Source organism: Dipodomys spectabilis, unplaced genomic scaffold (genome assembly GCF_019054845.1).
Source record: "Dipodomys spectabilis isolate Male_0828 unplaced genomic scaffold, ASM1905484v1 ptg000187l, whole genome shotgun sequence".
Classification (NCBI taxonomy): Eukaryota; Metazoa; Chordata; class Mammalia; order Rodentia; family Heteromyidae; genus Dipodomys; species Dipodomys spectabilis.
The window spans coordinates 2060776-2086791 of NW_024870864.1; the positions used below are offsets into that span (position 1 = coordinate 2060776).

At 46.7% G+C, this 26016-nt stretch overlaps 1 protein-coding gene across 1 annotated transcript; it reads left to right on the forward strand.

Moving 5' to 3' along the window:
* Positions 1–434: 434 nt before the first annotated feature.
* Positions 435–25981, forward strand: Mal (mal, T cell differentiation protein). The gene is made up of 4 exons (XM_042695527.1): positions 435–616; positions 20515–20682; positions 21910–22035; positions 25343–25981. Exons 1-4 carry the CDS (start codon positions 524–526, stop codon positions 25415–25417), a joined length of 462 nt encoding a protein of 153 aa, XP_042551461.1. The 5' UTR covers positions 435–523; the 3' UTR covers positions 25418–25981.
* The last annotated feature ends 35 nt before the right edge of the window (positions 25982–26016 follow it).

Genomic DNA, 26016 nt, shown 5'->3' on the forward strand with positions numbered 1-26016 from the left:
CCAGGAATCTCCTCTGCTCCTGCCTGCCCCATAGATTCCCTGCACACCTCTCCCATCGCGGTCTCCGACGCGAGGTTGCGCACATCGCGCAGAAAGATGGAGACCCTACTTGAGTTAGGGCAATGGTGACCTTAAGTGGGGAAATTTGGGGGCCAGGTTATGACGGCTTGCTTTCTAAAAAGATAGAGATCACCTGAGAAGGGGCCAAACCTCTGAAGCGCCCCATCAGAGTGGCTTGATTCTGCTCCCCACAAGGAGACGGGACCCCAATCCCCAGCTCTGCATGCCTCCCGCAGCGCTGGGTGAACTTCGGTACCGCCCTGGCTGCGGGTCTCTGGGGCCGGGTTCGGGGGCGGGGCCTGAGGCTGAGGCTCCGCCTTCCCCTGCCCGGGCTCCCCGGCTCTTAACCCCCGGGACGCGACGCGGCGGCTCCTGGGCTCCGCAGAGCGAGGAGCGAGCGGTCAGCGCGGAAGCCGAGCCGCGCGCGCGCGTCCCGTCCTGAGGCCGACGCCAGCTTGCCGGCATGGCCCCTGCAGCGGCTTCGGGGGGCAGCACCCTGCCCAGCGGCTTCTCGGTCTTCGCCACCTTTCCTGACCTGCTCTTCGTCTTGGAATTTGTGAGTTGCTTTGCGCTCCCCCATGCCCAAGCCAGGACGGGACTGGAGGGGCTGAGGCGCGCACCGGTGGCTGGGGACAGGGTGACGGGTCAAGTTGGGAACATCCTCCCAGCCCTGGTCGTTTGTCCCTTTCTAGTGGGACAATGGGGAAAGCAAGTCTCCAAGACTTAAGTGAAGAAAACAACTTTGTAACCCAGATCCTATACTGGGGGCTGGACAGGCGGGGTCTGTTCATTGGTTGGAAAGCTGCGCTCCAGACTCGGATTCGCTTAGCCCGGGGTGTCTGGGAGAAACCTCATCTCCACATTTTGCCACTACTGGAGCTCAGTGTCTTTGCAAAGGGCTCCCTCCCTCCCACCCAGGATGGTTTCCTTACCAAAAACAAACAAACAAACAAAAATCTGTAAAAGAAACCTCCGAATTGTTCACTGAAGTTTAGAGACAAGGAAGGACTGGATCTGGGTTGTCCTTTTCGGACCTTTGCAGTGAATGTATTTGGGACAGATTTGAACGGGAAATCAGAAAACGACCAAGGTCATAGTTTACTCTGCCAGTCATTCTGCCCTGTGTATAGGATTGGGGGAGATGAGCAGGACTGGTGAGTGAGCTTGGGAGCCTTGGCTGACCTTAGGCTGTGCCTCTGCACCTGAACTTGGTCCTGCCTTGCTGTGTGGCTCTTGTGGCTTAGGCAGTTTCCTAGTGTGAGCTCCTACTATAGTGCTCAAGGTGTCTGGAGCCTTCAGACTCCCATCAGCCTCAGGTGCCCAGAAGTCACAGGCACTTAACTGGAGGGGTGGGCCTTATTTATTCTATGGGTGTGGTTCGTTCCTTGCAGCCGCTCGGACACTCTTTCCTATGCCACCACCGCAGTAGCAGGGTAATCTTGGTTGAAAAAGAAAATGTAAGAAGCCACCTATTTACCTATTAGGTCCTGCCTGCTTTTTTTTTTTTCTTTTTTGCTGTTCATGGGGCCTAAACTCTAGTCTTGGACACTGTCCCTCAGCTCTTCAGCTCAAGGCTAGCGCTCTACTACTTGAGCCACAGCATCACTTCCAGCTTTTTCTGCTTATGTAGTGCTGAGGAATCGAACCCAGGGCCTCATACATGCAAGGCAAGCACTCTATCACTGAGCCACCTTCCCAGCCCCAGGTCCTAGCTTCAGATGGAGGGGGTGGGGGGATGGGATTGAACACCAAATGAGGAAGGACAATGGTATGGAAACATGTAGTGAGGGCTTGACCCCAAACCTGTATCCAGATTGACTTCAAAGCCTGTGGATAACAAATGTCACAGAAGTAATGTTTGGAAGAGACCTTGGAAACTAAGCTTAGTCACACCATATAGAGATAGGGACTCCTCTGGGCACAAAGTAGGAAAGGGTTTGTCCAAGGGCAGTCAGCCCTTTAGCTAGCTCCTCTGCTTCCAGGAGTTCCTTCCAAGCTTAAGGTTGACAAGCACACCCTGGGACAGTGCTAGCTGAATGCATCTGACATAGACATAATGGTCTAATGCAGGAACCCTTAAAAGGGGTTGCACCATAACACAGAGTCCCATTGGATCAGCTTTTTCCAAATGACTTCTCTCTCCTCTGGATACTTCTCTTTATCATCTCTTTGCCTGTGTTTTCCCCAATGTTGGATTTCTGAGCAGGAGCAGATGCTGTCAGGACCTGGGAATAAGTAGAGTGACTCCTTCAGACCTTTACATGGGGGTCATCTACAGTGAGAGTGTACTGATCAAGATAGAGCAGGTCTCATGGTGAGATGAGTAGGACAGAAAGGTTTGTAAGCAAAACAGGTCCTAGTGTGTCACAATTTGGCCAGGGAGTGACTTCTACTGTCTTTTAGCTGTTTGAAGAACATTATAACAAGAATCATGAGCACATGAGTGTGGTAGTTGAGCTTCATAGTTTTGCCAAATCTCTCTCTCTCTCTCACACACACACACCAGCTCAGGTAGTATGGTCTGGCTTTACAGAAAGGATGGCTTCCAGGGCTCGCTCTACCACCTCGTTGTAGCTCAGCCTGGTGGAAAAAGTGGCCCCGAGGGTAAGAACAGCTCAGCCAGGCAGGGCGATCTAATCTGTGAAGGGGACAGAAGGATCCTCAAAGAGTTGGACTGTGGGCAATCTGTGCCACCTGTTAGTGGAAACTTACGTCTCCAATATGGTTTTGTGACCTGTGATAATACAGGTTTCTAGAAAGAATTTCCTCTTGTCTGGAAAACTTCACTCTTACCTGTCTTCAAAAGTATTTTTCTTCCTCAACTATGACTCCTATTACCCCCCAACACACACACACACACACACACACACACACACACACACACACACACACACAACCTGTCACTTCTCAAGATTTCTCAGATGTCTCACATGTCATCTGTGAATCTCTCTTCTCTTTTAGATTGAGAGTGGAATCACAAGATGCCTATGAGGGAAAAGGGACAGCAGATACCATTCCTTTAATCTTTCCTTGTGGATTATATGTATGAAGGGTTGTATGTATATGTTTTGGTATGTGGAAGGAATGGAGAATTAAAAAGCTCAAAAGAGAGACTAGCTGTCACTAGGAGGGCTCTCTTCCATTATGGAATATTGTAACTCAACAACAAAAGGACAACCAGTTTTAAAATGGACAAGTTGCTTGAACAGACATTTCTACAAAGAAGAAGTACAAATGGACATATGAAAAGATGCCCAACTATCACATTAGTCATTAAGGAAATGAAATAAAAACCACATTGAAATATCACGGCCAGGTGCTGGTAGCTCACATCTATAATTCTAGCTACTCAGGAGGCTGAGATCTGAGGATTACAGAAGCCAGCCTGAGCAGAAAGTCTGTGAGACTCTTATCTCCAATAAACTATTCAGACAAGCTGGAAATGGCTCTCTGGCTTGAATTGTAGAGCACTAGCCTTGAACAAAAGAAGCTCAGGCCCCGAGTTCAAGCCCCAGGACCAGCAAAAAAAAAAAAGAAAGAAAGAAAGAAAGAAAAAAGGAAATGTTACTTCAGACCCATTAATTGGCTTTTATTTTTTAAAATGAGCTCAGCAACAAAGACTACAATGAAACTTTCAAACAACACACCTCCCTCCAATGGAAAATAACAAGTAGCACTCAGAATCTGGAGGCACTAAAATGCTTGTGTATCACATGGCCATTTAAGATAGTTCTGCCACTGTGGAAAATAAGTTGGTGGTTTCTCCAAAAACTACCCTATGGTCCAACAGTTCCGTGCCCAGGTGAATAACCATTGAATTCAAAGCAGAATTCAAATGAGTACAACAGAGGTGTACTTGTGGGAGGAGCCCAAATGTTTATCAGCAGATGATCTGACTCAACCAAGTGTGGTGTATTCCTTTAATAGAATATTATTCAGCCCTGGAAAAGAATGAAGTACTGCTGATTTGTTCTACAAAGCTGATAAACCTTGGAAACTCTGCAAAGTAAGACAGACATATTGTATGATTTGATTTATGTAACATATCTGAAATAGGTAAATCCACAGAGAAAGAACACAAACTAATGGCTTGGGACTAAAAGGGGTAGGGGGAATAATTGCCTAATGGATATAAATTTCCTCTCAGGGTGATGAAATGTTTTGGAATTATATAGATATGAAGATTGTACCACCCCATAAATGTACTCTTTGACATTGGACTAGTCAGTTGTGTGTGTGTGTGCTAGTTCCAGGGCTTGAATTCAGAGCCTGGGTGCTGTCAGTTATTTTTTAGGCTGGAGCTTTTCAGCTCCACTTTTGCCTTTTTTGGTGATTAATTAGAGATAAGAATCTCATGGACTTTCCTGCCAGGGCTGACTTCAAACTGCTACCCTCAATTCTCAGCCTTCTGAACAGCTAGGATTACAAGGCAGAGCCACCAATACCTGGCTTACATGGGTCAATTTTAAATGTGGGTTTTAAGATAGATGGATTGCATCTCAGTTTTCAAAAAAAATCAAGATGTATTTCAAGTAGTACAAAAAGTATGTATATCAAGCAGCCACATACTACTGCTCAAATTTATCAAAGCTTAATATTTTGTCTCTTGGCATTAAGGAAACCAAGTTAGCCAGATGTGCTCTAAACCTAACTGGGTATCTTGTCTTGGCTGAGCATGATGTACACCCCTCCCTGAATTACTTTAGACACCCACACCTAACTATAAGCAAGACATTGACTTATGTTTCAAAAATTGTATCATGTTACACACATCCCTTATAATAAGTGACATGTTTATACACATTGACACTGTGTCTGTTGATGGACATTTTGACCATTTCCTATTTATTACTGTTAGCCTTTGCAATATTGCCAGAACATTCTTGGAATTGCTTCTGCAAATGTCTCCTTTAATACATGGAGGGTTTAGTTTGCAAGGTCATAGGGCAGGCATATGTCTATTTTCCCAGCTGTCACAATGCTGTAGTCCCAAAGAATTACTCTAATTGATACATCCCAACATCAGATTTATATAAGGAAGCTGATAGATTTAAATTAAGCTCTGGACCTCCACCTACTCAGGTCCCTCCCAAGACTCAGCCCCATTTGCTACATATTTATAATTGCATTGTATAACTTGTATACATTGAACTGTATAACTAAGCTTCAGGCTAAACCTGGGCCTTCTCTGTCTCCTTCCACCAGTGAATGAAGGTTCCTGTTGTTCCTCATTCTTTCCACACTTGCAGGGCATCAGACTTTGTAACTTTCTGCTCATCCAATGGGTGTGAAATGCTTGATTATTTTTTAATTCTGTAGTGCATTGAGTTGATGATGACTCATGATTCAGTTTCCCATGCCTGACTCCCAGTAAGAGGTAGAATCCAGGGCTAACAGGAGAGGCCCACTCCACTTCCACGGATGGGAGAAAGCCCAGTGGAGCAGGCAAGGGCTGTTACTTCAGGTAGGGCCTGGCAACATCATCCTGGTACAGCGCCCATCCCAGAACTCCCAATCTCAAGAAGCTACAGGGTCCTCACCTCACAAGAAGTGGAAAGCAGGTTTAGCTAAGCAGTAGGACCCCACCTTTCTATATAGATTTAGACCTATAAGCAGTAGAGTCACAGATGCACCCCCATGTGGGTCTAGGATGTAGAGTGTCCAATACCCTTCCCAAAGAACTCAACCAGGGCTTTATTCTTGGCCTCTTTCCTTGAAATGAAGGGGAAGTCCTCACCCTATGGAGGACTTTTCCTTTCAGAGACATAATGCCCTGTTTCCTTCACCTCCCTTCTAAGTCTAGGGCTTCATGACACCCAAGCAACCATTACCAGGGAAGGGTGAGAAGAAGCACGCTTTCTGTCTGGATGGTGGCCAAGGCATCCAGAGACAACGTCTCCCACAAAGTACCATAGAGAACCCTCATGCTCTTTCAATGCAAGTGAGCATCTGGAGACACTTTGAAGATCATTACCTCAACTGGGGAGCTAGGATTACAGGTGTGAGCCACAGCCATTCAGTCTGGGAGCATTTTTTTACCATGAGGGCAGGTCCACATTCACTCAGTCTGCACAGTGAGTTTTTTCTGACACCAGAAAGAATCAGAGAGATAGGTAGGTAGACAGCCCTGCCCATCTGGCAACCCTTGGAGAACTCAAGTTCCTTCTCTTCCCCAGGGAACAAAGAGCCATTTCTGAATCACTGGGAAGCCCCCTTCTTATGAAAACCACACTCTTGCCAGGTGGAGGTGGCTTACAATTATAATGCCATCTACTTAGGAGTCTGGGACTTGGAGGTGTGAGGTTCAAAGCCAATCAGAAAAGTTTGCTAGGCTCCGTCTGCAAATAACCAGCAAAAGACTGGACTGGGGGCATAGCTCAAGTGGTAGAGCACCAGTTATGTAAGCAAGCAAAGCCAGCAAGAGCATGACACTCTGAATTCACGTTCTAGTCCTGGCATACACACACACACACACACACACACACACACCTTCAAGAGTTTCAAGAATTCATATTTGATAAACACTGATTGAGTTGCAGTGGCCATCTATAAGCCAGGCTATCCCTAGACTGTTTTATGAGGGGAGAGAGTAGGGGGACAGTTCTAAATGAGAGGCTAGGTCAAGGAGCCAGTGTCCTGAGGTCCTCATGGGCTCAGGGTGCAAACTCTCTCCCTGTTTCCATGTGGTCAAAGACAGGACCCTCCCCTGTTAGCCATGGAGGCCCAGCCACTGGGTCGACCTTTCCTAACTGTGCTGCACTTGTGTTGTGGGCATTTCTTTGGAGCTGTTTAGAGAGAGACACAGCCAGTCTCTGCTGGGGCTTTTCCCTTCCCTCCTGTCCTCTGGTCTAAAGGAAGAATTATAGATGTGGGGGGGGGGGGGGGGGGTTGGCTTTGAGAAGTGACTTTTCCGGTTTTTCAAGAGCCAGTCACCTGCCTTTGATCCAGAGTCAGTGACTTGGAGCTGCTCTCCGAAAATTAAGGTGACCAGCTGCGGGATCATTGTGCAGGACCATCACCGCTGATCTCTTTTCTGAAGGATGATCTTTAAGCATCTCATAAGCCACTCCTCACCTCATGGGTGTGGGGGGAGGGGTGCCAGGAAGGGACCAATGGACCCTCTCGGCCCAGGAGCTTTCTGGAGGAAGAGGACCTGGGATGCTGCTATTGGGGAGAGAGCTCAGGTCTCAGTGTGGCCAGGGATAGAGGTTGGCTGTTTGCAGCCACACCCACAACACCAGCTGGGCAGGTGGAGAGAGCTCAGAGCTGCTGCCAGTCCAGGCCAGTTCTGCACAGCCCTAGGAAGCTCTGGGCAGGACACACTCCCTGAGAGAAAGGGTTGGGGCAACTGGCTCTGAACTAGATGGGGACCAGGGATGAGCTCCTGACAGATTCAATGCTGAGCACCAGCTTTCTGTCATGAGGGGTCTGTTTTAGTGGTTCTCACCAACAAGTAGCCACTCCTGGTCATGACATTTGGGACCCAGGGAAACACTAGGAAAAGTATGGCAGTAGGCTGTAGATTGTTTTTAGGAGTGTGGAGCAGAGAACAGGTCTCTGGTTGTCATTCATCATGGCAGCTCCCCATTGTCTTCTACATTTGGGTTGGAAGGTGTGGTTTCCTGTTAGCTCTAGACTAGGTACTAACAGCATAATCCATTTCTAGGCTAATAAATATGTCAGCCTCAATTCCCTGCCATGCTCAGCTAGCTTCAGGCTCTCTGCAACTGTCATCTCCTACACAATAATGAGGTACAGGCAAAAAACACCAACCTCTCCACCCCAAAAAAAACCAAACCGGTGTGGCATCATTATAACACACCAAGATCCTAGAGTCTGAGGGAAAACATGTAGGAAATGTCAGAAACACCTTATCACCAAGCATGACATATAGATTCACATAGCCAGTGGGAAATGAAAGACCCAGGGAGACACATTCAGCCAGTTCCAGCTGAGCTGAAATTCTAGGCTGGAACCTAGATTCCTGTGAGATCACTGGACAATAGGAAAGGAGTTAGGAAGAGGGGGGGGTCACTGTATAACTCCTGGATCAATTTCCAAGAAGGACCCCTGAGGGCTAGTATTGGCTTTCCTGGGCAAGACACTCCAGGAAAGAACCAACAATGATGTTCTTGACCCAGCTTCCGGAGACAGGAACATATAGTCCTGTCATGTTTGATCCTTTGCTTGTTATTGGATTATAAACACAAATCTTGCTATTTTTTTTCCTTTAAAGGTAGGAGCTTATTGATATTTGTCCCAGTGGAAGGAGGGGGAGACAGAAGCCCACCTTCTATGCTACCTTCTCAGACATTTTCCTTCCTATTCAGACCCCAGGGCAGCTCATGAGGACCAAGAGGGCAATTCTCCACTCTACTTTCTCCTAGGTGCTGATATTATTATGGTCATTGCAAAAGCCAACCCCAGCCAGAGGGTTGATTTCATGATAATAAACTGTTGATGGGACCCCATGGGTATCTGCCACACCCATGAAGGCCCTGATGTGGGTTCTGAAGCCAACTTGTCACTCAGCAGCTATGGGAATGAAAGCTGACAACAGTAACAGTTTCAGCACCAACAATAGGGATGCCTTTATAAACCTGATTGCTGTAAGGATTAAGCCAGTGTGAACCAGTCATGCATGGCTAAAGGATGGAGATACTTTCTGAGGAATACAACCCTGGGCAATTTCATCTTTGTATGAATATCACGGTACATTTATTTAGACTAAGACACCCACAGAGATAGCTACTATGCCACCAGGTAATATAATCATATTATATATGTGGCCTGACATTGATCAAGACAACATACAACGTACACACAGAGTTTTTAAAGCAACACAACACAGTCATGGATCAATAGCTATTTGGTATAATTATTAATTGACTAACAATTCAAAAACCTACTCTGCAACCAACTGTCCATCCAGTACCCATGGAGGATAGTCGTTGGAGAGTCTCCCTGCCCCTCACCACCTTTTGCTTTTGGTGCTATTCTATGCCCTTCTTGGGGCAGATGTGCATGGAAGGCAGGAGCGAGACAGGGCTAGGCAGACTGGAGTGGCACAGTCACCATGTCCTACCAGACCCTACCACCGGAAAGACTTCCCAATGGCTCATCTCATACCAAGAAAGAATAACAGCTGGGAAGCTCGGCTGCCTCTGGCCAGCCTGACAGGGTGGCCAAGGAGAAGAGGGTGTGGTGACAGCACCATCTAGTCTTCTGCCCCAGAGATTGGGCACTGCCCCAACTGTTCTCTGTGCCACTCAGCCAGCCTGGTGCCAGAATGGGTGGGGAAAGCTTTGTGGGTGCTGATGTGACCCACATTACTGCATCTACCTGCAGGCCTAAGAACCAGTCATCAGTGGGCCCACAATCCACCCTTCCCAATCAATTTGTCTTGAATGACAATGTATTTAGCACCTAGAAAGTTCAGAAAAAGACCGCTTCAGGCACAAGTTTGTCCTTGCTGTCCCAAGTCTCCTTTCTGGCAGGCAGATTTGTAGTAGCAGGCCAGGACAGTTAGGGGCCTGGCAGATGGAAGGAGAACACCTAGCTTGTGGGCCTCGGGACCCTGGGGGAGAGTTGGGAGAGAACCAACCAGCCGTAGAACTTGCTGGAGTTCAGTAGGGACATGTGGAATGCTCCATTGTTGGGCATGGTCAAGCTTTTGTGTACCTCCACCTTGAAACCCATCCTGATAGCACCCTTCCCTGGCACTCAGCAAGTCTTTGCTTGTGGTCTATCTCCTGGCTATACCCTGTCTGTGTTCCTGTCTACAACAAAAGCCTAGGCATTCCGGAACATTCTCAGGAAAGGTACCTATGGTAAGCTGGCTTACCTGGCTAATGTTTATAGATCACGAGATGATATCTTAACCAAAAGGCAGAAACAGAGAAACTGATAATGGTCACCAATTCCCTAGAGGGAGCCCCTTGGCCCCCTGGGGAGAAACACAGCCCTGGGGATGGATGGGGGAGAGGGGTTAGGTGGGGCATTCTGTTTGCAAGTATACACCTGTTTCTTTTGTGGGTACTCACCATATTACTAACCTACTTGGTGACTCCTGTCAGTAACTTTTATTGTCTCCCATTAAAGCCACTCATTTCTGCTTTGGAATTTCTATGGCTTGTGTCTTTTTTTCCAGGTGGCTTCCCTGTTTTTTTGTTTTGGGGTGTGTGTGTGTGTGTGTGTGTGTGTGTGTGTGTGTGTGTGTGTGTGTGTGTGTGTGTGTGTGTGTGTGTGTGTGTGTGTGTGTGTGTGTGTGTGTGTGTGTGTGTGTGTGTGTGTGTGTGTGTGTGTGTGTGTTTCATGGAAACTCATTGTTTCTGTTTATCTTGTTGAATGAAGTCAAAGGGTGTTGGTATGGTAGGCAGAATTTTCCATCCAAATGAGAACATGCCGGTTGGAAAGTCCCTAATCAGTGGATCTGAGAGGAGTGTTTTTGGTTCACACCAGCCACCATTAAGCTGTGTCTGTGGCCAGCACTGGATGGGCTGGGGGAAGGGGATTGCAGACCTTGATATTAACATTACCCTGTTAATGTGAACTACAAACCTGAACTTAGCCCTATCTCTTAAGATCCCAGGTCTCCATTTCCCCTTTTTAGAAATCTATACAAGGCCCCCTAACTCCTGCTTTTCCTCAGAGTAGATAAATTATTTCATTGCCTAGGCTTCCCTGGGAGGGATGCTTGTGGGTGTGGTAGGTCACCCTGGAAAGAGGAAGCCTGCTGATAAAAGAGGTCAGGAGGAGAGAGCCTCAGAGTGGTCCCTTGAACTCCGCTGATGTTCACTTGGGAGTAGTCCCAGAAATTGGACTCCCAATAAGTTGCCTTTTGAGGTATAGAAGGGAAGGAGGTCCCAAACAGAGAATCTTCTGACTCCCTCATCTAGTTTCCTCCCCAGGATAGAGCATCAGTATAAGTGATCCTGGTCGAATTATTGAACTTCCCCCCAGACCTGTGGGAAGTGTTTTTCTGGTCACCCTGCTGAAGACCTGATACTATTACTTGGATCTGACTCAGTTCTTAGTGAACCCAGAGCCACTCCAGTATGGGACAAGACTGAAAAAAAAAAAAAAAAAAAAAGGAGGAGGGGGAAGAGGAGATGGGCTCTGTCCATTGGTACATATCTTGGAATAAGGCTTCTCTCCCTGGGTGTACCTAGCCTGCTGCTATGGCCACTCTCTGCATCTGTATAATGCAGGAGCAATTGAGCAGACAGGAAAGCCTGCCCTGTGACTGGACAGGAGCTGATATTCTCCAAACCCAAGAGGTGGAGCTTCCACACAACTAGAGAGACCCCTGTATTGAATTCCATCCCTCTTAGCCACACCTCTCCTTTGCAACTTATTTTTCAAAGGCAGAGCCAAGTAATCTTGGGACTCTTCGGTATTTCCCTGACCTCCCTCCCTGGGCATGGCATTCCCTCATGCCCTTGTGCTTCTTGTTCTCTTATTTTCACCCTGGCACCAGAGCTGTCGCCCTAGGCTGCTATTACCTTCCTTGGCTGTAGCTCATCCTGCACCTGCTTCCACACACAAGAAACATGTATGGGCACACGTGTATACAAGCGTATATGCACACACATATTTGTATACATACAGACATGTGACTATATGCATGTGTGTGCACAGGCATACATACGCAAACACAAGTGCACATATGTGTATACGCACACACACACACACAAACACAGAGGAGGAAAATGTCCCCAGTCCTCTATCTGACTCACCGAATAAGTATTTTTAGCAAATGCACCCATAGAGCTGGGCAAAACCTGCCAGCTTCTCCTGGAGCACATGTGATTAGACTGGCAAACTCACCTCCACCAAATGTCCTGACTTTGAAATAACCCTTGAGTGCTGAGCTAGGTCAGTGAGTGCATTGCCAGCAGCAAGAGCTGGAACTGTAGTTCCTAGTGGTCTCAGAAGACACACCAGTGGGCACAGATTCCTCAAGGGCAACTTCTGTACCTTTGCTGCTTAACCAACTTGGCAGCATAAATCAGCACTTGATGCACAGAATGACTCTTTACTTTTCAAGAAGAAGCTGGGCACTGTGGCTCATGCCTGTAATCATAGCTCCTCAGGAGGCTGATATCTGAGGATTATGGTTCAAAGCTAGCTGGGGCAAGAAAGTCGATGAGGGGGCTGGGAAGGTGGCTCAGTGGTAGAGTGTTTGCCTTGCATACATGAGGTCCTGGGTTCGACTCCTCAGCACCACATAAGCAGAAAAAGCCAGAAGTGGTGCTGTGGCTCAACTGGTAGAGCGCTCACCTTGAGCTGAAGAGCTGAGGGACAGCACCCACGCCCCAGAGTTCAGGCCCACGACTGACAAAAACAAAAAAAAAGAAAGTCGATGAGACTCTTATTTCCAAATAACTACCAAAATGCCAGAAATGGAACTGTGACTCAAAGTGGTAGCATGCTAGCCTTGACCACAAAAACTCGAGGACAGTTCCCTGGCCCTGAGTTCAAGCCCCAGGAGCAGCATGCGCGCGCGCACACGCGTGCACACACACACACACACACACACACACACACACACACACACACACAGTCAAGATGATAACCTCTGGTCTGGGGTTGGTCCTTGGGGGAGCTGTTGGGAGTTACAATACTGGGCTCTGAGGGGCCACACCACTAGAATGGGGGCGGGACACCGAGTAGGAGTCCTCTTTGGTTCTTGACATGTTCTGCAGGCAGAATTTCTGCTGTGGGGACATTGACAGAGAACAATAGAGCCCCAGGAAAATATCCAGAGAATTTGAGCAAGTCCTTGACCTTGACCTCAGTTACCAAAGTCCAGCTTCGGAAGTACTGAGCATGTGGATGAAGGGCTCTTTCAGCCACACAAGGATGGTAACTTCAGATGAATCTTGAGAATGTGCTGGAGAATTCCTTTTCTCCTTTGATAACAGAGCTCATTGTTAGAAGGAAGGCTTCCTCCTATCTTCACAGACATTATAGTCCCTTGTGGAGGGGCAGATGAATTCTTTATTAAACTCGCATTTTCTGGGAGACACGTGTTCTCCTCTCCTCTTGTCTCCTCTCCTTTTCTTTTCTTTTCTCTTCTATGTGTGTGTATGCGTGCATGAGTGTGTGTGTGAGAGAGTGAGTGTATTAGTAGTACAGCCTCATGCTCTTGCTCAGTTTTTTTCACTCAAGGATGGTACTCTGACACATGAATCACACCTCCACCACACTTCTGGCTTTTTACTAGTTAATCACAGATAACAATGTCTCAAATTTGTCTGCCCAGACTAACTGCAAACTGGGAATCCTTTGATCTCAACAGGTGTGAGCCAGTAGGGCCAAGCCTTTTTGTTTGTTTTTTTTTTTCTTCCTGATGCATTTGAGGTGATTTTTAAGTTCTAACTCCCAACACATTTGGGAGTGGGTAATTGTGTAAATTTAGATCATAGGTTATTGGTGTTTTCACATTGTATTTTGTCTGTGATGAGAGAAAAAGAGAGATGGGCTCTGTCCCCAGAGCTGACCATGGTCACTCTCAATTCCCTCTTAATACATGAATGAACAAGTGGATGAAGCCTTGGCTTTGATACCAGAGTCAAGTCCTCTGACAGCTTATTCTGTCCTGTGAGACAGCTGTTAGGACACACAGAGCATGATTGTGCCAGGTGTTCCACAGATATAAGCTCATTTCTTACCTATTCTATCACTATTTTCAAATAAGGGAATAGAAAGATTAGATAACTTGCGGAGGGACAATTAGGGGCTATGCTGGTACATGGCAGAATTGGGATTCAGACTTGTTCAGAGTTGGCTCTGGCTCATCTAACTAAAGTCTATTTGCTTACCCACTCTTGTCTGCCCACAAAGAACGTCAATTCACAAAGAAAAATAGTAAAAATTTTCTTTGGGTTCTTATGAAATCTCCCTCAAAGACTATTTCCTGGGAGGGAGTGTGTGTATGTGTGTGTGCATACGTCTGCATGCGCACATATGCTTCTGCACACGTGTGCACACTTATGCGCATACCAGTGCTCAGGGCCTGGGCACTGTCCCTTAACTCTTTCAATCAAAGCTGGCACTCTACTACTTGAGCCACATCTTCACTTCCAGCTTTTTAGTGATTAATTAGAGATAAGTATCTCATAGACTCTCCTGCCTGCCCAAGCTGGCTTTGAATTTCAGTCCTTAGATCTCAGCCTCCTGAGTAGCTAAGGTTATAGGTGTGAGCTTCTGGTGCTCAGCATGGCAGAATTTGAACTCTTAAGACTTTGGAACTTTTTGTCCTTTTTTGTACATTGCTCCCTGATTTCTACAGAGCTTTAACTCTGCTCAGTATCTAACCCTGGACTGCATTAAAAATGGGTAGTCTCCAGCCTAGATATAGCTGAGGGGTAGGGGGTCTCCCATCACCAGTGCAGCCCCTTATTTAAGACAGTGTCTCAGCATTTGGGGTTAAGTCAAGGTAGAGGGTGAAGTTTGAGGGCAGGAAAGAAAAGGAGAGGAAACTTTGGGGTGACATTGTGCAAGAAAGGACAGGTTGGAACCGGAGAGAGGCCTTTGCTGGCATCCTTAGAAAGCCAGCAGGACATTCAAAATGTGACCGTTTTGTGTTTGGCAAGTGTTGCTAGATACCATCCAGACTTGGTGTAATGAAGACATGTTCCCAGCCTCTGACAACAAAGTTGGGCTCTAAGTTCATGTTCTGTATTTCTGCCTCTCTCCTGTTGAACCAGATATTGGGCTTGGGGCTTGGTGTTAGTGTTTGGGGTTTTTCTAAAAAAAAAAAAAAACCTGAAAGTTTTATTTGACTGAAAGTATCCTAGCTGATTTACTGCTTAGTCTAGATTAAGGCAGTGTTTAACCAGTCCCACTCCTATTCTCCAGCTGGGGTTCACAGGATGTGCTCAATCCATGTGGCTCTCAAGCCACCAACTAGAACAGCATTGTCTGAGGTCCACTCATCTCTGCGAGGATGGACAGTGATAGGGTGCAGACAGGATGGGGGAGTTGGTCCTTGACAGAGATGAGCAGACTCTGGGGCTGTACCTTGACTTGCATGGATAATGGTTTTCCTCCTAATGGTTTTGCTCCTAGAAACTACTTTTGCAAAGGGAAATGTTTGAACCCTCACCTATGCCCTTGCTCTTGACAAATATTTGACCAGTGAGACAGGCTGGAGTGGACTTGCTCACTGCCCAAGAGTGCCTTATCTGTTGGGCGTGGGTACAGTGCTCACTTTCCTGTTTGCTCTCTGTACACTTAGTGGAGCGAGTTGGAACTGGCTTTGGCTCCCATGATTCACACTGAATCTCAGCTTTTCACTATTCTCCCTTCCTCAGGCACGTCTCCTGCCCATCCTGGCCCCAAACTCACACCCAGCTCCCCATTCATCTGAAGCCCTTAGGGATGCTTCAGCCTCCTCTGGGCTTGGCCTATACTCTGTCTTTCCCTCGGAGAACCACTTTGATCTATCTATCTATTTATTTAGTTATCCAGTCCTGGGGCTTGAACTCAGGGCCTAGGCACTGGCCCTGAGCTTCTTTTGCTCAAGGCTAGTGCTCTACCACTTGAGCCACAGCACCCTTCCTGGCTTTTTCTGTGTATGTGGTACTGAGGAATCAAACCCAGGGCTTCATGCATGCTAGGCAAGCACTCTACCACTAAGCCACATTCCCAGCCCCACTTTGATCTTTAAACCAGCTAAGTTCACCCCTTCCTTTAAGAGGTAATTGAGACCACGCCCAGTTCAGCCACTTTGCCTGCTTAGGGATGTTGTCTGCAGATAGTGGGACTTGAAGCCAGTGTCTGGGTGCTGTTCCTAGGCTTTTTCAGCTCATGGCTAGTACTCTACCACTTGAACCACAGCTCCATTTCTAGCTTTTTGGTAGTTAACTGGAGATAAAGGTCTCACAGAGCGGGCTGGCTTTGAACCTTGATCCTCCAATCTCAGCCACCTGAGTAGCTACCAGCACCCAGAAGTCACCTTCCTTTTCCCAGTTGTCCCTCAGTATCCTCGGGATATTGGTTCAGGACCCTGAGGGTACTAAGTCCTTATGTAAAATAGTTTTATTTGTATAGAACCTACACACATTCTCCCATATACTTTAAATCATCTCTAGGTGTCTCATATAATTAAATATTAATTTAATTAATACATGTAAATGCTTTGTAGGGAATAATGACATAATAGCATGTTTGGGACAGATACAACTTTTCTCCAACATTTTATTCTCGAGACAAGATCTCATTATGTAGCCCAGGCTGGCTTCCTGCTTCAAGCATGCATATGGAGGATAACAGGCATGAGCTACCAGGCCTGGCTTTTCTGAATGGTTTGATATGCAATGAATCCACGTGTACAGAGCCTGCAGATGTTCAGGAGTCCTATCATTGGCTACTTGTGCATCTTGTTTAATTTGGCTATCAGCCTCCTGGTGAGCGGTGTCATATCCCCAGTTGCAGGAGATATTGGGCACAATGCCAGAAGCTTCACACTTAACATCCATAGTTTCAGCCAATTCACACTAGCCCTCAAGGGGGAACAGGGGAGGAAGCATCTGTCAATTGCAACTTGCAAATGATGAGGGCAGGGCTGAAGAGGCTGAGTCAGTTGCTGCAGGATCCACAGGCTGTATAGTGTAGTTACTGTGGGGGCATGCATTGTAGGGTGTTGGGTCTGTGTGGTGCAGACACCAAGGAGATAGATTGCAGAGAAGGGAGTTTTACTGGCCCCAGCTGTCAGAGGTGACAGGGAGCCTCTGCTGTAGAATTCTTACATCAGTGCAGGCAGGAGCAAAGGATCATACTCCAAAGCTGCCTCTACGTCCCTTCTGCCTGATCTGTTTCCCTCTCCCCCCTTGCCCTCCCAGGCTTGCTCTCTACTCTCCTCAGCTCCCATCTAGATGGTACCCTGTCCTGTGGTAATCCTGTACTCTATCCCCTGGTCAACTCTGGGCAGGGTGGTGAGGGGCACCATTGCCCATTTCCCAGGTGCAGAACTCTGGTTTGTAATGATTTCACCTACCTACAGAAGTCACCTCCACATGAGGTGTCATGTAGAATTAGCTTCTGGGATGGACGGGGACTGGTGGCATCTTTCCTGTAGGAATATCCAGGAGACTATACCCCACAGTGGAGGTATCAGATTGGGAGGATGCAGACTGCGAGGGTAGAGACTTTCGAAGGGTTCCATTGTTTCTCATCTGGAGGATATTACACTAAAAGAAGGAAATTAATCGCAAAAGTCCTTGTATTCTATGGCAGTTGAGAGCAGGAAAATTGATAGAGACAGTAGGGTTAGCAGAGATACAATGGCTGAGCAATGACTTGAGACTTGGGGTTTCTTTTGAGATGATGAACCATTTATGGTGATGGTTATACTTATGTGGGAATATATTAACACCCCAGAAGGCATGCTTCAATGGGAGAATTCTTTGGTTTGTGATTAGATCCTATTAAAGCTGTGGAAAGAGAGAGAGAAAAGGGGGGAGAGAGAGAGGGAGAGAGAGAGAGACTCCCAACTATCTCACTATGAAATTTGCTACAACAGATAAATCATGCAAGGAAAAAAGCCAGCCTAGCCAAGTACCAGTAGCACACACCTAGTAACTAATCTCAGCTACTCAGCAGGCTGAGATCTGAGGATCACAGTTCAAAGCCAGCCCAAGCAGAAAGTCTGTGTGAGACTCTCATCTCTCATAAACTACTCAAAAAAAAAAAAAAAAAGCTAGAACTGGAGCTATGGCTTAAGTGGTAGAGCACTAACCCTGAGCAGAAGAAACTCAAGGACAGTGCCCAGGTGTTCAAGCCCCAGAATCTGCACACACACACATACACACACACACACACACACAAGCTAGCCTAAATTTTTTGAAGGGCCCCTTTGCAGGGTGACATACTCTGAGGGTCCTGAGGCTTGCCAAGAGTTAGGTTGGCACACAGAGTGGGTTTTGTTCTCTGGACAACTGGGGTTTCAACACTAGACTCCATGAATCTGCATGACTTTGTGTGTATGTGGGTGTGGGTGTGGGTATGGGTGTGTGTGTGTGTGTGTGTGTGTGTGTGTGTGTGTGTGTGTGTGTAAGCCACACAGAGAAAGATGTATACAGAGAGAGAATATGTAAGCCACATAGAAAAAGATGTATACAGAGAATGAATGTGTTTTTCAGGAATCTTGTAAAAGCTTTTTTGTTGTTGTTGGTCGTGGGGCTTGAACCTGGGCCTGGGCACTGTCCCTGAGCTCTTCAGCTCAAGGCTAGAGCTCTACCACTTGAGCCATAATGCTATTTCTGGTTTTCTGATGGTTTATTGGAGTCCCACAGACTTTCCTGCCTGGGCTGGTTTTGAACCACTACCCTCAGATCTCAGCCTCCTGAGTAGCTAAGAATACAGGCGTGAGCCACTGGTGCTTGGATTTTTTTTTAATGTGCCGATACCGAATCTTGAATTCAGGGCTTTGCACTCTCACTTGGCTTTTTCACTCTACCTCTTGAGACATCATTCACTTCTGGCTTTTTGTTGGTCTCACAGAATTTTCTGCTCAAGCTAGCTTTGAACTGCAATCCTCAAATCTTAGCCTCCTGAATAATTAGAATTACAATTGTGAGCCACCAGCATCCAGCTGATCCACAGTACTATCAAGACCTGTAATTGCAGAGAAGTTTCCGTTCAGATCCCAGCCCCATCCTTATCTGGATAGAGGACAAGGAGATGAGGTTGAGCTGATTTCCCAGTGGGATCAAGAAGAAATAAAGAGAATCCTAGCTAGACTGTGACTTCATCTAGGACACTGAGGGTGTTATGCTGCTTCTCTGAACAGGAACTCGCTTACCCTAGGGACACCACCTGGGGTGACTTAGCCAATCCTGGGCTGTGTGTCTCGCACACTTGTCCTCAGCCACCCAAGGAAAGCTGAGTTTCTCACCTGGATCTCAATTCCCAACCTCAACTCTGACCCAGCACTTGCTGAACATGGGGACATAGAACATCAACTGTTTTTAAAAAATGTTACTAATGTAGTAGGGCTAATTTGATTTGCTCTGTAAAAACCAGAAGAATATAGTGAGATTTTTGTGCCAGTACTGAGGCTTGAACTGAGAGACTGGCTCTGTCCATTTGTTTTTTTGGTTCCAAGCTAGTGCTCTACTACTTGAGCCACAGATTCTCTTCCACTTTCGGATGGTTAATGGAGATACAAGACTCCTGGATGTTCCTACCCCAGATGGCTTTGAACTATAATCCTCAGGTCTCAGCCTCCTAAGTAACTGGGATCACAGGCATGAGCCACTAGGCCCAGCTCTGCTGGTTGTTTTGTCTTTTTGTTTGTTTCATTTTGCAGTGGTGGCATCCTGGGCCTTTTAACCTGCTAGGCAAGTGTTCTGTCACTGAACTACAACTCAGTCCTTGCTTTTTTGTTTTGTTTTGTTGTTTTTTGTTTTTGTTGGTCGTGGGGCTTGAACTCTGGGCCTGGGCACTGTCCCTCAGCTCTTCAGCTCAAGGCAAGCACTCTACCACTTGAGCCACAGCGCTACTTCCAGCTTTTTCTGCTTATGTGGTGCTAAGGAATCGAACCCAGGGCCTCATGCATGCAAGGCAAGTGCTATACCACTGAGCCACCTTCCCAGCCCCAAGTCCTTGCTTTTTTGAGACAGAGTCTCACTATGTAGCTCTGAACTCACTTTGCAGCCCAGGCTTTCATTGAAACTTGCCATTCTCCTACATTTGCCTCCTGAGCGCCACAATTATAGGCATCTGCCATCATGCTAGGCTTGTTGATACCATTTCATAAAAGAAAGAATATTTTAATGGTAAGGCAAGTGGGAAAGAATGTCAAGATAATACTAGGATGAAACTAGATTGTGTAAGTTTTTTCTTGGAATGATACGTTGTGCTTCAATTCCCCCTCTTGATAAATGGGTCAGTCCTTGACTCATGACATTGTTAAGAGAATTATCTGAGTCATGTACTTAGATAGTGCCTAGCATAGATAGCAGTATAATATAAGTGTTCATCAAATTTAAGAAATTTAGTCATATTTAAGAAATGATGGAAGCTGAGTGTTGGCAGCTCATGCCTATAATCCTATAGGGCTGGATCAAAGCCAGCTCTGAAAGGAAAGTCCATGAGACTCTTATCTCCAATTAACCACTGGATGTGGCTCAAAGTGGGAGAACACTAGCCTTGAGCTAAAAAGCTCAGAGACAGTGCCAAGGCCCCGAGTTCAAGCCCCATGACCAACAAAAAAAGAAAAAGAAAGAAAGAAATGATGGAAAGCAAGACAGCAGTGACTTGAGTATCTATCCTAGCGCCTTGAGGGAACACAAAAGAGACATTTTTGGTGAGGAACATGCCTACCCCATTCTCTTTGCCTCCATCCTATGTGTGTGCACTCCAGGATCCCCATGTGACATTACTAGGGCCCTTGGAGTTGTGCTTCCCTCTGGTCTGACAGTCCCCTTGTTTTCTCACCTACAGATCTTTGGGGGCCTGGTATGGATCCTCATTGCCTCCTCTCTGGTGCCAATCCCCCTGGTCCAGGGCTGGGTGATGTTTGTGTCTGTGTTCTGCTTCGTGGCCACCACTTCCCTGCTTGTCCTGTACATAATTGGCGCCCATGGTGGGGAGACTTCCTGGGTCACCCTGGTGAGTTGAGTACAGGATATTTGGTGGGGGTGGTAGCATTGACCTCTCTGTCTTGGGAGGCCAGCTTCTCCAGAGATAGGGGGAGGCTACCTTACGACATCTTCTAGCACATTCCATGGCTTAGCAACCCAGCCTCAGTTCAGACTCCTGCGTAGCAATCCAGGACTCCCAGCAATAATGTGGTCAGAAGATGGTGGGCAATATCACCACACCCACCCACATCTGGCAGGCCTCCATTGGCACCTCAGTCCTCCAGCAGAACTGTTTTCATCTTGGGGGAGTGGGGTCCCAGAGGCTGCCCAGTGGTCGGGCCATGCTACCTACCTGACTCCCTGGATACTGCCTTCTAAGCAGGGATGCCAGAGGATTTGAGGGCCAAAATGGACTATGGTTTCCCTTCTATATAAGTTCTGTTTGGAGGTCCTGGGAAACAGTAAGAGGGAAAGCTGTTGGATTGTTTCTAGAAGCTGGTTAGGGCCATTTGGCCTGGCTTCTTTCTCTTAAAAGGCTTCCTAGTTGGACTTTTAAAACCACTTCCAAATTTCAACCACACAAAACCTTCTTTTAGTTTCTTTTTGCTTTGAAATTTATCAAGAGACAAAATCAATGAATAAGTAAAACCACCACAAGAAAACAAAATAAAAACAATGGAAAGGGCTGGACCTGTCACATCCTCCTCTGGGCAAGGTGGTCACTTCCACCAAGTCACGCGGCAACCATGGATCCCTCATCTCTAGTGTGGAACCGGCTCCTTGCTCAGCATTCCAAGTTCTTTTTTTTTTTTTTTTTCCAGTCGTGGGGGCTGAACTCTGGGCTTGGGCGCTGTCCCTCAGCTCTTCAGCTCAAGACTAGCACTCTACCACTTGAGCCACAGCACCACTTCTGGCTTTTTTCTTTTTGCTTCTGTGGTGCTGAGGAATCGAACCCAGGGCCTCGTGCATGCAAGGCAAGCGCTCTACCACTGAGCCACCTTCCCAGCCCAGCATTCCAAGTTCTTACCTGATCTGACTCTAAGGAAAGCCCTGTCCTTTTCTACCAAACTGCTCGCTCAGGACCCAAACGAGGGAAACCCACTGGTCAAATCCTCTGGGAGGTGACAGGCTAGGTTCAAAGGAAGTGTGAGGAGATGAGGAAGAGATTTGAGCCTTGCCAGATGGGGACAGGTGGTTCTGGGCCAGGATGTGTTTTTTCTCCATCTCTCTGACACTTGCCCTTTCTGATCTGCAGGATGCAGCCTACCAATGTGTTGCTGCCATGTTTTACCTCAGTGCCTCGGTCCTGGAAGCCCTGGCTACCATCTCCATGCAAGATGGCTTCACCTTCAAGCACTACCATGAAAACATCTCTGCTGTGGTGAGTCCCTGGCTGGCCCTGTCCTGTACTGTGGTTCTACTGCAGAGGTTCTGAGCCAAAGCCCACAGCTGTCTCCTTCTATGTATGGTTCACTAACTTTGGAAGGAAAACAAACTTTCCCTTCATTTCTGAAGCAGCAAAGCCCCCTGGGAAGGGAAGCAATGTCTCCAAGGCTCAGTATACCTGGGCCTGGGTAGGTATAGAGACTCATGCTGGGCACACTGGACACAGGCAGACATTTGAGGAGATGATGGCTGCTGAGTGTCCAGCATCATCAAGCACTCCACAGATTATATTACCCAACCCTGAAACCACCCTGTGACATCAGTGCTACTGCCATACCATTTCACAGGAGGAGATGCAGGCATAAAAAGCCTGGGTAAGTTGCCAAGATTAGCAGTATTTAGTGGGCAGGGGCTCTACCATTTATGCCCTTAGCAGTTTGAACAAGTGGGTCTAGGGGTGTTAGTACCTCATGCCTAAGATCCTAACTACTCAAGAAGCTGAGATCTGAGGACTGCAGTTTGAAGACAGGTGAGGCAGAAAGGTCCTAGTGACTCTGATCTCCAATTAGCCAGCAAAAAACAGAAGTAAAGGTGTGGCTCAAGTGGTACAGCACCATCCTTGAGAGAAAAAGCTAAGCAGAACCACCAGGACTTGAGTTTAAATGCCAATGCTGGTACAGAAAGAAAGAGAGTGGATCTGGCCATCTAGGTCATATGCCACCTTGCACCACACCCCACACATACTGAGATAGTCAAGGCAGGAACACTTTAGTCAGGGGAGGATTTTCTTTTTAATGAACCAGAAGGTCAGGGGGTAAGAGACTCGATTGTTTCCTAAGATCGTTTTCCAGAGTAGGGGGTATGTGCCCTTCTGAGACCAGAGTGCTAACTCATGATACAGAATGCATTTCTAAATGTGAGTCAGGCTCAGGGCATAGGCTGTAGTTGAGAAACACTGATTTCTACTCCATTCTAACTTTTCTCTCTGAACTTTTATCAACAGGCAGTGTATATCCAGAGGAGTGAACACAGTAAACAGCTCCCAGAAATCCCCCTCTTGGCACTTTGTAATTTCTAATTATTTCTAACTTCCAGTTCAATTTTACCTGCCTTTGAACTTCATATAAATGGGATTGTACAGGGTGCATTTTTTCAATGGCGGCTTTCTCTCATAAAAATTGTTTGTAAGATTCATTCAAGTCGATTGCTTATCCTCATAGCTATATAGAATTCCACTGTAGTATGATAACATCTATTTCTCCATCCCACATTAATAATGTTTCTATGTATCATGAGTGGAGTTGACAGATATGAGTATGCCCAGACAAAGTCAGCAGTACTAGAATCAAGATTCAAAATGTTCTCTGGGGTGGCACATATACTGAGCCAAAATCACAAGGTGAAATACGCATGAGGTCCAAGCCACTGCACCAGTATACTGGGGAGAGAAGTCATCAATACTCAGAATTTAACCCAGATCTTTCCCAACCACGGTGTGTCTTAGAGGTGGTCATTCTAGCAAATAGGAGGCACCATAATATCTGTCTCATACACCCTCAACCTTTAGAAGCACTCAACATGCCTATGGCCCTCTCTCTGGTTTCTAATTAGAATAAGTCTCAGAAGCTAAACTTCTCTCTTTCCTTTATGGGTGGAGGAGATTCTTTTCCAGGAAGGTCTCTAGTGCTGGGAGAGGTTGACTGAGGAGAGCTGGAGATTTCTGGAACAATCTGGAAGTTTTTAGATCTTACCATACTGGGCAATTAATGCGTCGGTTTAGAGAAAAGGGTTTCTGAAGGTCAAAACATGTCTGTGCAGGTCCTAAGCTTTGAATGTCTCCCTATGTGCCATTTCTCAAGCTCATTTTCTGCACCTGTGGGGACTTCTGAGATGTTCCTGCCAAAGGTTCTCACTGGGCCTCATGTCCCCCAGATGGGGACAGATGATTTTGGGGTGCTGCTCATGCTAGTGTGACTCCTCTTTTACCACAGGGTACTTGGGAGTTCCCAAACAGAGTTCTCTAAAATTTGTTATTAAGTAACTCAGTTACTCATCGCCTTGGGCCAATGAGGGTGGAGAGTTCACCCATGCGTAAGGACAGGAGGAGTGTGAACAGAGCAATGACATTTTCAGGAGTCACAGAAGCGTATCTATCCTAAATGCTGTGTCTGGGATGGAAACTCTTGACCTCCACCCAAGGTCACAAAACCAGGTGCAGATATTGAATTTGGGAGCAGGTAAACCTTTAATGAGATCTGTCACCAGGAGTAGGATAACAGGAATACACAGAACCTAATGCACACAACAGGTCACTAGTGACTATTTCCATATTCCCAGGACTTTTGTTCCCAGTGCCAAAGTAATAGAACCATTCGTCCCAAAAGCTTCTCAATAAATTTTGCCCGAAGCTGGGTTTCCCCTATATCATCCTTCACATCCCAGGAGACCTGACTCTCTCACTTATCCCTGGGCAATTAAAAATCCTAGATTAAGCCAGGTACTAGCCCACACCTGTAATCCTAGCTGCACAGGAGGCTGAGGTCTGAGGATCATAATCTGAAGCCAGCCCAGGCAGCAAAGTCTATGAGACTCTCATCTCCAATAAACTAATTTACAAAAAAAAAAAAAAAGTTTTTTGTGGTTCAAGTGTTAGGGCACTTGCCTTGAGCAAAAGCTCAGGGGTGGCACCCAGGCCCTGAATTCAAGCCCAAGGACTGGCACAAAAAGCAAATAAATAAATAAATCCTAGATTGAGATTCTGATAGGGTCTAAGGATGGCCAAGTAGCCCAGAGACAGAAACCCTATGTTTCCATAACTCCTAGCTCAGCCTGGGTCACATCTGGGGGCCATTGGTCTTATTGGTATAAAGGAGAGAAGTTATCCATAGACTTTTTTGGGGGGAGGAGGCAGTTTTAAGGTATGAAGTCAGCGCTTGCTAGGCAGGCACTTTATCACTTAACCTCCCTTCTCCAGCCTAATAGTGAATGTTGGTATTTTCCTGGGATGCTTTCATTAGAGGGGTCTTTGACAGCCATGTGTCAAGTCAGCTAACTCCAATTTGACATTGTGCACTGGTGGGTAGTTCTTCCTCACACATGAAGACCAAGTGAGCATTAGTTTAGTCCCACTTGGGACTCTGTACTGGAAAGACTCAGGGTGAACATCTGAGCAGGAAAGGAAGTATGTGTGGGGGGGGGAACAAAAGCAGCTTGTCCATCATGCCCCTGATGCCCCATGCGATGCAATGTGAACGACCCCACTCCCTCTGCTCTCCCATTAATAGCTTTTCCTTTGGTTGCAGGTGTTTTCCTATGTAGCCACTCTGCTCTACGTGGTCCATGCAGTGTTTTCTCTAATCAGATGGAAGTCTTCCTAAAGCAGCAGCACATGTGCTAGAAACCCAGATGATGTCAGCTCATCCACCAGCGCAAGTTTCTTGAACACAGACATGATGGTGAAAAAAAAACCAACCACACAGACACACACAGACGCAGACACAGACACAGACACAGACACACACACACACACACACACACACACACACACACACACACACACACAGAGCAACCCTCTATTTCTCTTGCAGGTGTCATGTTTACGCTCCCATAGGCCTCTTCCAGGGGTGGGGGGCTGGCTTTGTTTAACTTCCATCTACTGAGCTATCTTCTTAGGGCCACTTTGTCTGAGAGTGGGGCTAGTAATGGAATTGGAGACCATGATCTAAGAAGGAAACAATAGCCACCCAACTGACCAGATCTTCAGAACCACCCACTGGAATTTTCCACAAGCACCTTTGAGTACTTCAACTTCTGGCCTGTTTCTAAGTCTTCATGAATATTCTGTGTCAAAGAGACTGAAACCCCCAACAAAAATCTCCAAGATGTCCGTGGTGGAAGATTATACCCTTTGAAATCCTTCATAAAGTGTCTTTTATGTTCAATAATGTTATGGGGTTGTTTGTGGGGGAATGTTTTT

Excerpts from the sequence above, each read along its gene's own strand:
- Mal (XM_042695527.1), top strand. The coding sequence starts at position 524 with ATGGCCCCTGCAGCGGCTTCGGGGGGCAGCACCCTGCCCAGCGGCTTC. Across the intron at positions 617-20,514 it reads TGCTCTTCGTCTTGGAATTT|ATCTTTGGGGGCCTGGTATG; the intron begins GTGAGTTGCTTT and ends TCTCACCTACAG. Across the intron at positions 20,683-21,909 it reads AGACTTCCTGGGTCACCCTG|GATGCAGCCTACCAATGTGT; the intron begins GTGAGTTGAGTA and ends TCTGATCTGCAG.